Genomic DNA, 16,521 nt, shown 5'->3' with positions numbered 1-16,521 from the left:
AAAGGCCCCGGCTGAACGTAAGAATTGTGCACCCCTTGGCAGGGTTGCCAACTCTTGCTATTTTATTGCAAGTCTCATAATATTTGGTGTTTTTCTGTAAGGCCCAGCTACTTTAGTCAAGTGATTATGTGACACTCAACTTTCATTTAAAGAAAGTAAGGAAGTGTCTAGCCCTTGTGGTTGTGGGGAAAACTTCAATACGTGACCTGAGTGCATCCTAAAGCTCAGGAACCAGAAGGTAAAGAAAAGAATCCAAAATATATTATTTAAAAAAACAAAAACAACTTTTTTGGGCCCTGATTCATGGCCTGACTGCTCAGGGTTGGCACTATTCATTTTCAATTAATCTCTCTGACCAGAGCCCTGTTTTCCTTCCTTTCCCCTGTCTTTGTAGCAATTATAGCTGGTGTGATTGGGATAATATTGAAAAGCATCAAGAAGAGAATACTTATCTCCCAGCTACATAGTATCTCATCCATGTCTTTCTGTCAAGGAGAGAGCATGTCAGTGTCAGGAAAGAGCTTCTCAAAGTGAAACTAAGCCAGTCTTTTTCTCTAGGAGGTCCTTAAATACAGATCTCCTCATCAGTGTTCATTTCCTTCCCAGCTACAGACCAAGCACAGAACTGATCTGGTCACAGGATTTCCCCTGGTATTAGCAGATTTAAGATGTCTAAAATGGAGAGATTGGGCTTCCTGTGGCCGAGTTTCAAGGTGGCTTCAAACAATACTAGCTAAAATGGCAGCTTCACCTAATAGCTTTAAGCAAGAATGCCTGGGGACGCTAGATACAACTGGACCAACTGATGCCAAGAATCTAAGGCAAAACATAATTCATCAATGTTTCTGATGTAATGCCCTGGCTGGAAGTCTGCTAGAAATGTAAGCAGATGCTAATATAAGAAAAGAGAGGGCCCCTGCCATCCAAGGGCAATACCCCAGTGAAGAGCCCAGTCCATCCAAGCTGCTGGGATTCCTACAAGTACTGATCCTGGGCTCCACACTGGAGCGTCATCTGTTGTACCAGCTTCAGTGTAGAAGGGGTTAAATTGGAAGCCCTCACTGTCTGCCCTCCTACCTCAGAGTTTTGAGGCTGTTGTGGGGAGGGAGGATCTCCACTGCTTTACCCCTTGCCTTGTGTGAGAGAGGACATCTCCCCTGCGCTACCCAGCACCAGCTGTCCCCAGAAGCACTGAAGTGAAATTGATGCAATTCATGGCCATTTCACAGGTTTCTGAACAGCAACAGTGAAAACTGTGATCACTAATGTTGGCATAAGACACATTCTAGGTGAGTGTTGTTCGGAGTCACTTGAGAAGGTTCAAAGGCTGATGATTTTACTTACCTTTAGGTTTCCTTTTGAGTAGCTTCACTTCCAAGATTCCCCATTGTTCTTTGGTTCTTAACAAAAAATGGCGCAGATGCAGAATGGAACCAATTATTGCCATACTAAAGCTATATCTTGAGGAAAGCATACATCACAAGTGCCCACAGGGATAGAAGCCACTTTGACTTCTAAAACTCCTTCGTTGTCAGTAGCAGCATGACTTTTAATACAGACTCCAAACTTAGAAGGCCAGGTGGTAAGCACTATGTTACAAGCAGATGGACCGCTTTTTCAGCTTTTTTGACAGAGATGAATTTCTTTTTAATTTCTTATGGCTTGATGCATGCATCAGGGAAGAGACAATATAGAGAAGCTCGGAGGAAAGTTGTAAGAACATTTAACAGGACACTCACCTCCAGTGTGTCCTAGTGGCTGGATGTGGTACTACACTCTTGTCCTGCTGCTAGTGCCCCCTTGTTGACCTTAGTAGGCAGGTCTTCAATGACTCAGCCCTCCAGCCAAATTACACAATCAAAAATGGATGCAGCCCTTCCAGGGTAGCAAAAGTCCAACAAAACTATCTGCCCTCACGAGGGTCTTCAGCCCTGTCTCTGGGCCCTTTAAAATTCTGCTCTTTACTGCGACTTCTAAACAAGCCTCTTCCCCTCTTGGGGCTTAGGCCACTTTGCTAGTGGCTGGTGGGGGAACCCAGGCCCACCCACTACTCCAGGTCCCAACCCAGGGACCCTGTGAATAGCAACCACATACTGCTGCCTCCAGTTCCCTGGGCCTTTACCCATGTAGCCCCTTTCGCTTCACCCTGACCTCAGGGCTGAAGTTCTCAGATCCTCTTCCTCCTTGCTGCACGCCAATGCCACTTGAGCCCACCTTCTGCTTCTCCCTCAAGCACCTGTGACCAGCAGAGAATCCCCAGTCCTGTGTCTCTGGCCCCAGCCAGGAACTGACCTGCTCCTTTCATCTGAGCCTGCTGGGCTCTGATTAGTTGTTTCTATGTACCCTCTCTAGGCAGGCCTGGAGGACCCATCTTCATTGCTTCTTTACTGGGGCAGGGTGTGGTAGGACCTTGGGGCTTCTGGTAGGGGGCCATGAAGGGCCAGGTGCACTGTGTCACAGAACACAGCACTGGTGAATTGTAATGATAGATTAGCCACTGAACAGATTTCACTATGGATCTGACAGGAGTAACAGTTACTGTGGTGCTCTTCAGCTTTACGGCATTAGAAAAAACTCTGCCAGGAGCCACTTGGGAGGGAGCTCCAGTTCATTTGCCCAGCAATCCCAGCACAGCATCCAGGGTGGATTTGATTTAAATCAAATTGATTTAAATCATGATTTAAATCACTAGTCAGGAAGACTCGATTTAATCATGGATTTCTACATAAAAGTGCATTCTTTTTGGTTGTTATACCCTTAATACATATTCTTCACAACTCAGAGAGAGATGGAGGTTTCATTTTTAGAAGGTACACACTATACATTTTTAAAGTGATTTATTTTGAAAATTTTTCAGATTAGTTTTACAGCTATATCAGAAAATGAATGATTGTTTGGTTATTTCATTTACCAAAAATAATTGAAGCAGATATTTATGAAGTTATTGGGAGGTGAACTATCAACAGGTTAATCATTAATATTTGGAGGATTTTCTTGCCATGCTGTATTAGCAGGAGATCATCATCAGACAGTCATTTAAACTGTTTTATTTAACTAAAACAACAATATGAAGTATTCTGGATTTTTTCTTCAACAGCAAGCCTATAATATTTTAACAAAACAAGCATATGAATTTTTGAATTTAGTCAAACATTCAAGTTTTTTAAAATCAGGTTTGTTTTTGTTAAAATTGTTTAACTAAAATAGTTAGATTAAATATTAAAAAAAAAAATTAAATAGACCGTCAGCCAGGTCAACATGAGAAACTTAAAATATTGGCTTCTGCAACTAACTCAGTCGTCTTCACCTTCATTTTCCTGTTTGTTCATAATCTGGAAAAGAAAAACAAGCTTTCCTGCTTTTTCAGGTCCCAAACGATTTCTCAATTTGGAATGAATTAGTCCAAAGGAAGAAAATATTCTTTCTACACCAGCAGAAGCTACTGCTGTTAAAAGTGAGATTATCACTTCAACAGTGTCTGAATCCAAGTGCTTAAGTGACTTCCACCAGTTCACTGGTGTGACTTTCTTTAAATCATCATCAGCAAACGTATATTTTTTGAATGGTTCACCCTTAGCTCTGAAGTTTATTATAGTTGGCATTATGGAGGGATGATTGCTGGATGTCCATGTCATAGCCAACTCCTCTTCTTCAGCAGTTAAGGTTTGACCCTGGTACCAACTATTGAGAATATTTGCAAGAAAATGAGCTGGAGATAGTGCTTGTCCCATTCATTTTTTAAATGCTTGTAATTTAACTCTGTCATTGCACATTTCTCTTTTTAAGATCTCACTCAGTTCCTTCCAAATTTCAACAGCGTCAGCAATAAAACAGCTATTTCCCTGCGTTTTGTTCAAGGCTACAGAAATAGGCTTCAGGGTACTCAGCATGTGTTCAACATTTCTCTTAAGCCCAATGTTGAGAACTTTGGCTGTGACAATGCCGTCTGTTTTTTCACGATATTGTTCACAAACTCATCAGATTAGGCCAGTTCTTGATCTAGTGCTCAAAACAGTACACTCCTGAGTTCTACTGCACATCTTGTGGGAGAGTTCGCTTGGTTCCTCCCACTTTTTTCAGAGCAGCTGCTGCAAAGTGATTGTTATGGAAGTATTTTGCAATTTCAACATTAGCCTTTATTTCTGGAACACTGAAGTCTTTGGCTAGGAGATGCATCAAATGAGCACTGCAACCGTATGTTAACTTGGGACTCTCTTTACTCTCTTCTAAATAATTTCTTCTCATCTTGGATATATTTGCAGCATTGTCTGAGACCAAGCTTCACATTAGACATTTGAATTTTTTTCACAGTTTTTTATAGCTTGTACTGCTACTTCTTGTAAGTATTCTGCTGTATGTGCATTTCTTGATGTATCAATTGTTTCTGTAAGGAAGACATTCCCTTCTGTTGTCACACAAGCACATACAACAGGATCATTGTGGACATTGCTCCACCCATCAATTTCACCCTCTAGGTCTTTTGCACACTGCTCAATTTCTTTCATACACTTTATCCAGCAATTTGCTGCAACCTCTGCTCTGTTGGGTGGACTGTATCCTGATCTTAATGACTGAACCATGTTAATGAAGTGTGGGTTCTCAATCATACAGAAAGGAGAGTTTCTTGCATAAACAAACCGGGCAATTTTTTCACCAATTACCTCTTTTTGTAATCTTCTGATTCTTATCACAAACTTATCTATGCTTGTTTCTGGATGATGGAGGGTTTTTTTCTTTTTTGCTACAGGTGATTTACTGTGGCTATGTGACATACATGATGTGACTGAAACACTGTCATTGGCAGATAACTCTGAAACTATAGAAAATGATGGTGATCTTGAAGGTGGATAGTCTTCAGAATCCTGTATGTTGAGGATGGATTCTCCTAAACAAAATAAGTCAATGCAGTTATTTAATTATTATTACCAGACTGCTCATTTAGTATAAGTCATTGCATTCACTGACACTGAGTACTACTTTAAAGATGAAATTATAAAAGGAAGATCTGCCTATTTCAGCTATTTATTTTTTATCACAACTGCATATAAAACGATAGTACCATAGAGTAAGAACAATATTTTTTGCTCAAACATGAGAATTCAAGAATAGTCCAGAAGGAAGAGAGGCAGTCCTTAAGAAAGAAGCATGAAATAAAAAAGTTTACCAACCCTGAAGATCCTGCACATTCAGACATGTTCCTTTCATCATCTTCAACGCAGCTTCCTCCTGAGAAGGAACTCTTCTCATGATGTTGTTTCATTCGGGTAACCAGGCCTTGCATTTCTTTGTTGCACTGTTTGCATTTTGCATGCAAGCCTGTCTTTCCCACAGGTAGAGGAACTTCATTAAAATATTCCCAAACTGGGTCTCCTTTATGGCCTGCTGCCATTATAGGTTTTCCCTTCTAGTAAGAGATTGGTATGGTAGATCTCAAATTAATGAAGACTCAGAAAGACCTCAAGACTTCTAGAATATGCTGCTCAAACAGTTTCACTTTTGTTTCTACTGCCTGTCCTTCCCTTCTCACATTTATCTCCGGACTACTACTTCTTGTCCAGATCTATTCCACCCCCAACAATCTTCTATTCATTGAACTTTTTGAAACTTTGCACTTTTAGAGAGAGGTAAGGGATTGACTCTGTGTATACAAATTTGCAGAGGGACAATACAGTTGAGGTCTGTTATTTCTTACCTCTATATATTATTTATTTGAAAACATTTTTGCTGTTAACAAGCATGTTATATCTGAAAACACAAATCCACAGTTTGAGAACTGCAAAACTAAGCATCTCTGATGGTATCTTCGAGACTGAGCATAGATAAATTAATTTAAATAATCTATACAGAAGCCCCTGGAGCCCTATAAAATTGGGTCCCTAATCCATGAACTATTGGAACTCATTTACAAAACTTTTCTTAAGCATTACATGAATATATTGTCTCGTACTATAGAATTAGAATATTTAATCCCTATTCCATTATGAGATATCTTTGAGCTATAATGTATCTTAATTAAAATTATCTTTAGATAGGTTTTTCCCCCAAAAAGCATTTTATCAAAATCCAATTTTTTGATTAAAAAAAATTGATTTTTATCCACCCTGACTGCATTATCTGTAATCCCCAAGGCAAGGACTCCTGTGATCAGCATTCAGCTCAAGGCTAGATCCAGCCCAGAGATGTGTTGAAACCATGCATGTTTTCTTCAACAAAGAGTAAATTAACTTGTGAAATGGAAAGGTCAGTCAAGAAAACAGAATCATACTAGTTACACAAAGGAGTCTGTCACAGGGCGGTCTGCCCCTTTAAGGGCCCGTGGAGCGGCCAGCCCTGTTCTGAAGAGGAGCCCACAAGCAGCTGCTGGCAATCATCTGACCCAGCTGGACAGAATCTAGTGCTTGGGTCTGATAATTCCTAGCCAGGGGATACAAAGGAGAGCTCCTGCCCCAGGAGACTGGCTGTGACCAGGAGAGGACTGGGAGTGCACTCTCCTGTGGCTACAGCAGAAGGCTGTGAGAGGCAGGGAAGCCCTGCAGATGCCTTTAGGCTTGGGAAGGTCCAGCACATTAAGCTATTGGAAACAGAGGGCTCCACAATCTGAGCTAAAGAACAGGACTGTTGCTTTTTGTTGTTGTTTCAATTTCCCTTTTTTTGTGTTAAAGACTAAACAGAGCCCTGAGGAAAGGGCTACAGACTGAACTGGGCATAGCTGATTGTTTGTCTTTGCCTGGTGATTGGGTCCACTATCCTAGAGTCCTTTTAATTGAATGGTCCCAGGGATGGGGGGGAAAAGCCACTGTATCTTTATCTTTAGTGTCTTTCCTTTGCTGCGCCTGGACAAATGTTATTACCGTTACATCTTCTACACATGTTGTGGATGCCTCTTTTCCAAGATAAACATTCATTTCAGTTTACAAAAAATAACAGATTATTTAAATGGCTTTGAAATCAAAGAGTCACACAGCAGAGTGGTCAAGGCAAAAGGAAGAGATTAATCTCACCAAAGCTATGCACTGAAGGGAACAATGACACCTTTGTTTTGAGGAAAAAAAGCCATCCAACTGGAAAGCAACCAGAAAAATGGAGAACAAAGACATGTTATTTATGGTAGTTAAAATATAACTTGTATGGCTTTCCTCTTTGTCCAGGGGAAGTATGTCGCGAAGTTGGAAAGGATGGACGTATCAAGGGATGCAACACAGTAAAACCGCTTTCAAAGATGAATAGGTTGCCCTTTGGTCAAACAAAATAGATTTGAAAATTTGCCTCTTGTGAACAGAAGAAAAAATAAGAAATAGAGAACACACAACTGTCATGGATGAGGAACTAGATGAAGGGTCTGAAATGAACCTCACCTGATGGAAACTGCTGTTTTTCCTTTTATAACATCATGCAGCTCCTTCCACAGCTAGGCATTTCTTTAGTTCCCCAGCCTGTCCCATTCACGCTGTATCAACAGTATTGCTAAATGCTGTCAAATAGTTTAAAATATTTAAGAATGAAGGCAGGCTGTCTCCTTTCATTTCATTGTTAACACTATCTTAGCAAAATAGTATGCCAGCCACACGGAGATAGAGTATATAACCTGATGATCAGAGAATAATAATACTAATGAGAACTGATCTAGAAAATCACTCATTTTGACTTGTGGGCTACATATTAAGTATTTAATCATAAATATAGGTTTACTATAATCAGGGCAGCTGTAGGATTTGTAGTCCCTATCTGAAGACAAATGCTGCCCAATCCAGCTCCCTCTCCACCTGCAACTGCCCTTCCCACCTCGGTGTCTGTGATATCACCCCCAACAACCTCTTGATCAGGTGATGTAACCAGAGAGCACTGGAGGCAAAGGACTCTGTGTCGACTTAGATGGCATAGACTTAATGCCACTACTGTCTACAACACATATGAAGAGAGACACATACAGATAAGGGGGATCCACTGGAGCTCTTCATGCCTATCTGATGGGAATGCAGAAGGTGCTTGGACTCTTACTAGGATACTTTTCCTGTACACTTAGACACTTCTTTTTCTGTCAGTCTTTGGCTAATGGGTGCATGATAAATTTGAAACTAACTTACCTCCATCTGGTTGCTAAGAGAGGGAGTTTCTATTTCTTTCCTCCCAAGTTCAGAGGTCAGCAAGGAGGACCTGCCTAGCCTCCATCCCTGCCTGCCCACCGTCATTGGGTCCTTTTTCCCTCTCTGTATTGCAGCATCTTCCTCCAGTGCAGCTCTCTGGGTGAAATGATTCCTGTCACAGTTTCATTGCTGACCACAAAGTTCTGAACTGCAGTGGTGAAAGTCTTGTTTATTTGATTCCACCGATTCTTGGGAAAACTACAGCAGCATTAACACTAGAGCTGTCTGCAGACTCAGCAGACAACACAGCATCAGGCTACAATTGGATCAAGGTTATCTTTGCAACCATAAGGGCTCAAGAATTTTTAAAAAGCTGAAAATCTGCAGAAGGTGATGGTGATGTGGGACTGCAGGTCCTTCACACTGGGCAGTGACATACAAGGGAGTGGATTTTAAAAGCCCTGCCCTATTACACTTTATACTGTAGTTCACATTTAATGTTTTATAAATATTAGCATCACAAAACAAGGTATAGTCTTATTTTTGCCCTTTTTTTTTTTTTTTTTTTTTACTGAAAAACAAGCAAAGACAACAGAGGCACACTATCAACTGTCATTGTATTTTTATTTATTAAAGATGAGAGCACTTGAGGTAACATTAAAGTTTCCAGTATGTAAGTGGCAATAAGAAAAATAACACAAATCCCAAATGTAATTTACTTCAATTAAGAGCAAACTGCCTAATATCCAAGCACAGTAGAACATACTGTAAAAACTCTGTCTTTCATCTTCCCACATGAATGACAGCAGGTATGATGGGCAGGTCTCCGAATGAGCAGGGAAATCCCAGTCTAGAGACGTAGTTGTTCGGAGAGCAAACTATAAGAAAGCTGGCTCTGGAATATTAATGTATTTCTGATTAAGACTAGTCTCCTGTTTTAAAAGCATTCAGGATGTTCAACAAGAAGCAAGATACAACAAACGAGTCACAGATTTTCTAGTCTGCAAAATTTTATTAAGCAACAGCTGGACAACTCTTACAACTCCAAATCATCAAGGAAAAATAGGGCTATCAGTCCATCTCTCAATCATGTAGACAGTAAAGAATTTGGACAAACCACGTTATTAAAGGGAAACCATTAATGCTTTCTAGGTACCACCCATACAATCTATTACACAAGATACATAAAAGGAGAGGCAGATCAGGGTAAGTCTATAATTACTATGAAAACCTGGTTCTGAATGGCATATTTTAAAAAAACCCAACATTTCCAGAAAGATGTTTTTAAAATAGTGTACGTATGTAATAGTACGCAGCCGTGTACCAAGTTCCCCGAAGGCTTGAAAAGAACATGCTGGGTCATTTGGCTAGAGATCTCGGCACCCGCATGACTGCACACTTGTTTAAAAAAAATAAAAATAAAGCCAAAAACAGTAGTAATAAATCCAGAAATAATGTCAAAAGTTACAGTACCAAAATAATGCATTTATAAACAAATGCAAAAAAATACCTTTTTCAGGCAATACTACCGTGCCTTTTTCAATCAAATGCATCCTCATGCGATTCAACAACACTACATATTTTGCATCTACAACAAACAAGATCTTAAACACCATCCCCCCCAACACACACATCCACAAAGAAAAGACAAAAACGCAGTAAGAAATAAAAGAATAGGAAGCAGAGGCAAAACATAGACCAAGCTAACAAAAGAAAAGAAAGGAAAATTACAAGTCTTATCAACAAGGAACCAGAAATAACATAGATTGATGGGAACTATGCTGAGCACTATTTTGATGAAATACTGAAAACGCAATCATCTGCTAACATTATACGAAAATGTTTCTCTCGATTTTATTATTATTTTTAATCTTAACACTTTTATTATTTGAACCAGCTGTTAATCTGGCCATCTTTTCACAATCAGTTATCTGGCCAAAGTAAACATTCAGACAGACAGCTTTGTCACTATCCAAAACTCCTGTATCAGATTTTATTTTTAAATTTGGAGTTAGTGTAAATTGTAGGGGAACAACTAGGAACATTTACAGAACCTTTACATCTGTCTACCATTATGAATCCAATTTTTCTATGCACATTTTGGAGAGAGAAGTGGTTTGGGGTTGTCTTTCAGCCCCCAAAGTCATTATGGTCCCAATTGTTCAATTGTATCTGTGTGGACAGACCCTTGCAGAGCCCCATTCAAGTCAATCTGTACAGTGCAGGAGCCTGCCTGCATAGACAGATTTGCAGAATTATGGGCATAGAGTTGTTTTTAATTTTAATAACAAAAATTGCTTCAGTGACTACTCCTTTATCCTCTTACTTGGTTAACTGTTCTTGCTATTATTTTCCTATTTGCGCAGATGCAGCACAAAACAATCAAAACCCCAAAGCAATTCTTTCCTAAAACTTTTCTCAACATGCAATGCTCTGTGCTGGGTTGGATTTTTTAATCCTTAAAGTTTCTGTGTGTGATTGTGTATTTGTGCACACTTGAAAAAATTTAATCTTAAAATGATTCCCCTTTGAGCCCACTCCTGGGAGATGGTAATATAGCTTCATTCACTCCAGCATGATACATGCAGCAACAGCCTTAAGCCCTGATCCCAGAGAGGGATTCATGTGTGAAGACCCTTATGCCCATACAGGATTGTACTAAAATCAATAGGACTCTGTGCTGGCAACGTAGCACTAGGTTGCCAACAGTGTAGAGTAGTTTGTGCCCTGTAGAAATATCCACTTTTATTATAGTGCAATTAACTACTGCTCTGGCAAACACCATCTTTCAAGCTAGTAGAAGCCAAATTTTTCCCTCTTTTTTTGTCAAAGCTGCTCCTCCTCCATCATGTTCACCCTTTCAGATGAAGATTTACACAGTTGCCAAGTGCTCATGGGGCACCCCGATGTAACATAGCCACAAAAAACAGACTTCAGAAATATCTGCACTCAAATTATCTGAAGCAACAACTCAAAACACAAGCAAAGTCTGATTACCTCATAGTGGCAGTGAATCTTCATTGAAACATGGAACAAAAATGGAACGGTAAACCTTGGTAAACGGTAAACTTCAAAGAGGTTGCTTAAGATGGTGGCTATTTGAGGTGGCCCCTAGTGCAAATTTACTGTACTACTACACAAGATCATTCTGACTGTATATGGAAATTGCCATTGCCTGCTCTGGGAATGAATGTAAAACTATTAACTTGACCCAATAATTTTCCTTTATGCTACTTTCATCTCCCCCCCCCACCACCTTATTTCTGCTATTCTAGAACCATAGTACTACTGCTGAATAGTACCAGTGGTTCTCAGGATGAAATTCACTCCTCTGCAGAGGGCCGACAAGGTCTGTGTATTATTTTTTAGACCCACTTAAACCACATTTTGAGGGCTAGAGCCAGATTGTCAAATGAAATCTGTCCCCTTTGTGCCACTCAGGCAGTGCAATGGGGATGGATTCTGGCTGCAAATCAGCCAGCAGGGAAATCCCCTGCCACAGGGGAAGTCACTGCTGGTGTAAAGCTGGTGCAGTCAAGTCCTGCACGAGCTGCTCTCTCGACTCTTGGAGCCGGAGGTATGTCGGGGAGATAGGTGCATGGTGGAATGGTGGTCCGCTCTGCCTATCCTCCATTGTAGGGCCAATTAAAGCTTCTCAGCTACTCTAAGCATTCCCAGGGCTGTGGGTCAGCTCAGATTAGCCTCAGAATCAGGGAGCTGTAACAGGAGCAGAACTTGACCACAACAGGCAATCTAGCCCCTTAAATAGGATTTCAGAGATGCACAGGCTGTGTATTAGCCCTCTGCACAAAGATGAAAGTCACCCAAAGTGAGCCATATATAAAACACTTATTTTATACATGAACTCTCCTCTGTTCTGTACCTCAAAACCAAGGCTAGCTCTAAGAAAAGAAAGCAAATCATGATTTGTGTTTTTTAAACCATCTCCGTGACTGAAAAAGCCAGTTAAAACATAATGGGAAAATACACAGTATAGAGGACAGATTTCTGCAGGTCCCCCCCCCCAGCCACCAAAAATCTACACTGTATGTAATCTACAGAATCCCCAATAGCATATCTACTTTTTCCAACTGCCTGATAAACAAGATTCTTCCCTACATTATAAAATGTTGAATATTGTCCAGCAAAAAAAGTCCTATACACATTCTTAAACAATTTCTTGCAGCAAAACATATTGCTAGCAAACAATTAATTACAAAGATCCTCTTTTCATATAAATAAGAAAGTGTGTATAACTCACTGGTACATAGTAATAAAATAAACCCTAAATCACTTATTACATTAAGCAAGATAAATAATTTGACTCAGACATTAACAGGAAATTTGCATTAAATTATCTTTAAAAAATAACTCAACCCCTCAAAAAACAAAACATAAGCCTCTTGACTTAACAATTATTGCACAACTAAAAAAAAAAGCTTTTGAAAACCATATTGAACTACTGGAAACTATTGTATGTATAAAAGAATTAGGTAATTCAGAACACGTTGCTATTTTCTTCCTAGAAGAACTTACAATTGTCTACACAAAAACTAAGTTGTAACACTTAAATATAAAATGTAAAATTAGTGTTTTGGCTTGAACGCAACAGCAATCTTCATGATTAAAATCATCCTAGTGGAAGTATTAGTTTGGAGGGCTTTTAAAGTTGTTTCTTAAATTTTCTCTCAACATACGAAGAAAAAAAAAGGAGAATGATCATTATGACCTGCTGTCTTCATAATTTAGGACGCAACTGTATACTCATAATTTAGGACCCAGTTGTCCATATACACAACTCAGTTGACTTCAGCAGGAATTGTGTATACTTAACTGAGGGCAGAATCTGTCCCTAACCCTAGGTAGTCTTTATGCCATTAAATTGTTGCCTTAAAGGGACACTGTCAACATACTTACAGAAGAAAAACTCTTTACCTTATAACATAAAAACAGAACGAACGTTAGAAATCATCATTTTCACCATTTGTGGTGTTTGTTTTTGTGCTTCTGTAAGGTGGGAACAAGGCCTTCTATGTCTGGAAAGCTCCAAGACCCTGTGGGCTACCAGAACCAAATACCAATGGATCCTGGATAATAAAACTAGACTGGCAGGTTTCACTTAAGTTTTCGCCACATTTGCTTTCTGGTTTTCCTGCATTTGCACATTGCTGCTGTTAATTTGGTTCTTCATACTGCAGGGGAATGTTCAAAAAAAGACGACAAACCTTTGCCTGGAAAGTTAAAGAAAACAACAGTATGAAAACAGTTCTGTTTAGATGAGGTATGCTGAGCACAAACATGTGCAAACATACTTAATTACATTAAATCTGCACTCTTGGCCTAAAACTAGTTGACAATGTCTCTTTAAGAGGATTATTTCTAAAAAGCAACAGAACACCTTTCCTCCTAAAAGAAGAAATGAATCAATATGCTTTTGGCCTCAACGTGTTCAGTGCACACTTCTCAATATTCCAATACTGCTTATGGGATTAATTAGAGCTATTCGGATCTCTTCAGAAGCACGATTGGGTCAAGCCCCGCAATCCTCACTCATATGGGTAGTGCCATTGAAATCATGTGAGTAAGGAATAAGCCTGTTGCCTAGACAGCACGTAATTCTGCACTGACTTTGGGCCCAATCTTGCTCCCACTGAAGTCGATGACAAACTCCCACTGATTTCAAAGTCAGCAGGACCAAGCCCATTTGATCCGTCTACCTCCTCCTCCACACACACTCCAGAAGCTGTTACTAAAATCAGCTACTAAATAACTGCGGAGGTGGGGGTGGGGTTCCTCTGTAACAGAAAGATATACACCTAATTGGTGGAGTTTCAACAAAAGTGAATACATAAAAGCAAATAGAAGAGTTAATGCCAAGCGAAATATTGGGCTTGATCCACTCCCATGTGCAAGCAGAGACTGCTGAGCCCCACAATGATACAGGGATTATACCACCATTTTCCCCAGGGGCTCCATGACCGAAGGGCAGCATTATCTTGCAGGTGGGTCTTTTTGCGGCCACACTGGTGGAGGTTGCCTGGGAAATCATCTGAATCAGCACATCCCTAGATATCCTTGTCAAAACCTGGCTCTGGCCAGCATTACCTACCCTGTGTTGTCTGGTTTCAGAGTCCCCAGTGGAAGTTGGAGCCAGGGAGCTGCTGCATCCCTTTCTCCACTGGGGGTCCTGGGCCCGCGATGGGTTCCCTGCAATGAATCAAGACTACTTAGCCTAGCCTACCTTTACAGACATTTCAAACAATCACAGTGATGTATTTTACTCTCTTGGTGTATGGTTTGTGTTTCAAACAAAGTTATGAAGGGTTTCCTAGTAAGGAGTAAAACTGAGGTTTACAGACAGAGATAAACCAGCCACTACCCCATCTTTCTAAATGTGTTCTGATTTGAAAGAGTATTTTTAAAGGAAATCTACAGTTACATTTTGCAACCTACTGTGGATTTAATTTAATGAACAATCAGGGTTTTCATGTGGTACCGGGGAAGCATTTCCAAATCAAACTGTATTCAACAGAGAAATGGCTGTGCATGTGTGTGTGAGAGAGAGAGAGGGCACTAGAGCAATAAACAGAATCTCTCTCCACTAAAGCAACCCATTGAAACACCTAACGCAGGCTTTGACTTCTATTAGACTTCTACTGCAGTTAGAAACAGTCTTGTTACTGTATATAGTTGATTAAAAAGCCATAACCAGCTATATACATTTTGGCTTCCCATTCTGTTTTTGGACTGTTAACCATTCAAACTATAGCCTATAATGCTGTACTCCAATAGGAGATCGGTGAAAGGGGCGGTACTCTCCAATATTTTCTCCCTTTTCTCCAAGCAGCAGTGATGAGAAATCCCCTACTGTCATCACATGCCTTTCTCTTTCCCAATTAAAGCAATGCTCTGATTCACCATAGATTTAGAAGAATTTTACTCACTGGGCCCATTTTATTTATTTTAACAATTTTGTTCTTAATGTGTAAACATCTTTTAGTGAGGAGCAGGTGTAGTCCTTGCCCATGTGCGACACCAGGCTGCATCATGTACTACACACATGTAGTACAAGTCAAAGAATACTGCTTACCTATACATGTACATATGCAACTCTCACAACTCCTCCCTCCTCTGTTCTCCATCATCTAGTGAAACACATTTATCCCAAATAACAGCACACACAAAAAGCAGACACAAACTTCTTCGATGAAATGTGTTCTGAAACCATCCAATGTAACAGTTTTGTTTCTCTTCTGAATAATACATCAGTATTTATAAATTAAATATTGACCTTCGTAAACCTCCTTGGTACCTGCAGTGCTCAGCTATGATCAGAGAAGAAACCTGTGTCTTCAAGTATTATAGCTTTTTTTTTTCCTGCTATCACTGATGTAGTAGTACAAACTGGACCAGAAAAAAAGGTTATGTTCCCTGTTTTAAAAAGAACAGAATGATATAAGGCAGTCTACCAAAGAGAGCAGTCTTTTTTAACCCCGCTACGAGCTTACGTCAGCTACTGCAGCAAACACAGCAGAACCACCACAACAAGCCAAAAGCCACATTTCCCAACATAACACTGAATGGCTCTCACCCGATGCTCTTTCTGAAACCCCAGCACAATGTTAAAAAAAAAAAAAAACACAAAAAAACAACCCAAACAAACAGCTCCCCCACCCCAATAATGACTAAAGTTAATGCCCTCTTTTGGGCACCAAGAGATTTTTCCAGTTTTACTGCCTTCTTCACTCCCTGGCGCCTTTCTGCACCTAAAACAGGCCGCCCTGACATTTTCCAGTTCGGCCCTTAGGAGGTTTTGTTAACGTTTTTCTCTCTCCAGTCTCTGCTCTTTTCATTTGAGGCGTTGAGTCACGTTAGCCAGAGCAACTGCAAAGGCCTGCACTGCAGAAAACGGATATTGAAAGTCCAAAATGTAAGCATTGCCATCAATCCTTCCGAACTGCATTACCTGGGGAAGGGTGGAAGGTGGGGGGAGGAAAAAACAAGGAACAAGAGGTCAATAGAAGGGAGAGACCAAGAAGTAATAAGGCAAAAAGCAAGACTGTGATATCCTTATTCATACTGAATAGTACCTTACTCCATACAAAATCAATAGGGCCAGTCGCAGAACAAAGTACAAGTATGAGTGAGGACATCACAATCTGGCCCATAGAAATCTACTCTGTAGAGGAAATACACAGCCTTAAAAGACCCAGGGTCAGATTCAGCTATGGTGTAAGTGGATTTAACTCCACTGAAATCATTGATGCTGAGTTAGGACTAAGGTCCATACCATCTGCTCCTTCAGACAAATCAGAGGAGGATCTCCACAGGGGATCCTCAGAGAGAGATCCCACTGCATCACCCTATCAGGAAGGCAGTTTTATCCCAGGAGAAAGCCACAGCAGGCCCTGCCCCAAACCTGGCAGAACTCCTCTGA

At 40.3% G+C, this 16,521-nt stretch overlaps 1 protein-coding gene and 1 long non-coding RNA gene across 7 annotated transcripts in view; one reads left to right on the top strand and one right to left on the bottom strand.

The window, feature by feature from the left end:
* LOC140909152 (uncharacterized) overlaps positions 1 to 16,521 on the top strand; it is an 82,662-nt gene that overhangs the window by 25,961 nt on the left and 40,180 nt on the right. The gene's annotated exons all lie outside the window — the stretch shown is intronic.
* TULP4 (TUB like protein 4) overlaps positions 9,077 to 16,521 on the bottom strand; it is a 278,219-nt gene continuing 270,774 nt past the window's right edge. For all 6 annotated transcript variants that reach the window (XM_073337794.1, XM_073337797.1, XM_073337795.1 and 3 more), the window contains one exon: positions 9,077 to 16,050. In XM_073337794.1, the coding sequence (XP_073193895.1) occupies positions 15,934 to 16,050 (117 nt within the window). In that variant the 3' untranslated portion in view covers positions 9,077 to 15,933. The remainder of the gene's footprint in view (positions 16,051 to 16,521) is intronic.

This window comes from Lepidochelys kempii, chromosome 3, assembly GCF_965140265.1.
Source record: "Lepidochelys kempii isolate rLepKem1 chromosome 3, rLepKem1.hap2, whole genome shotgun sequence".
Classification (NCBI taxonomy): Eukaryota; Metazoa; Chordata; order Testudines; family Cheloniidae; genus Lepidochelys; species Lepidochelys kempii.
The sequence above is the reverse complement of the archived record's forward strand: the minus strand, read 5'-3'. Positions and strand labels throughout refer to the sequence as shown.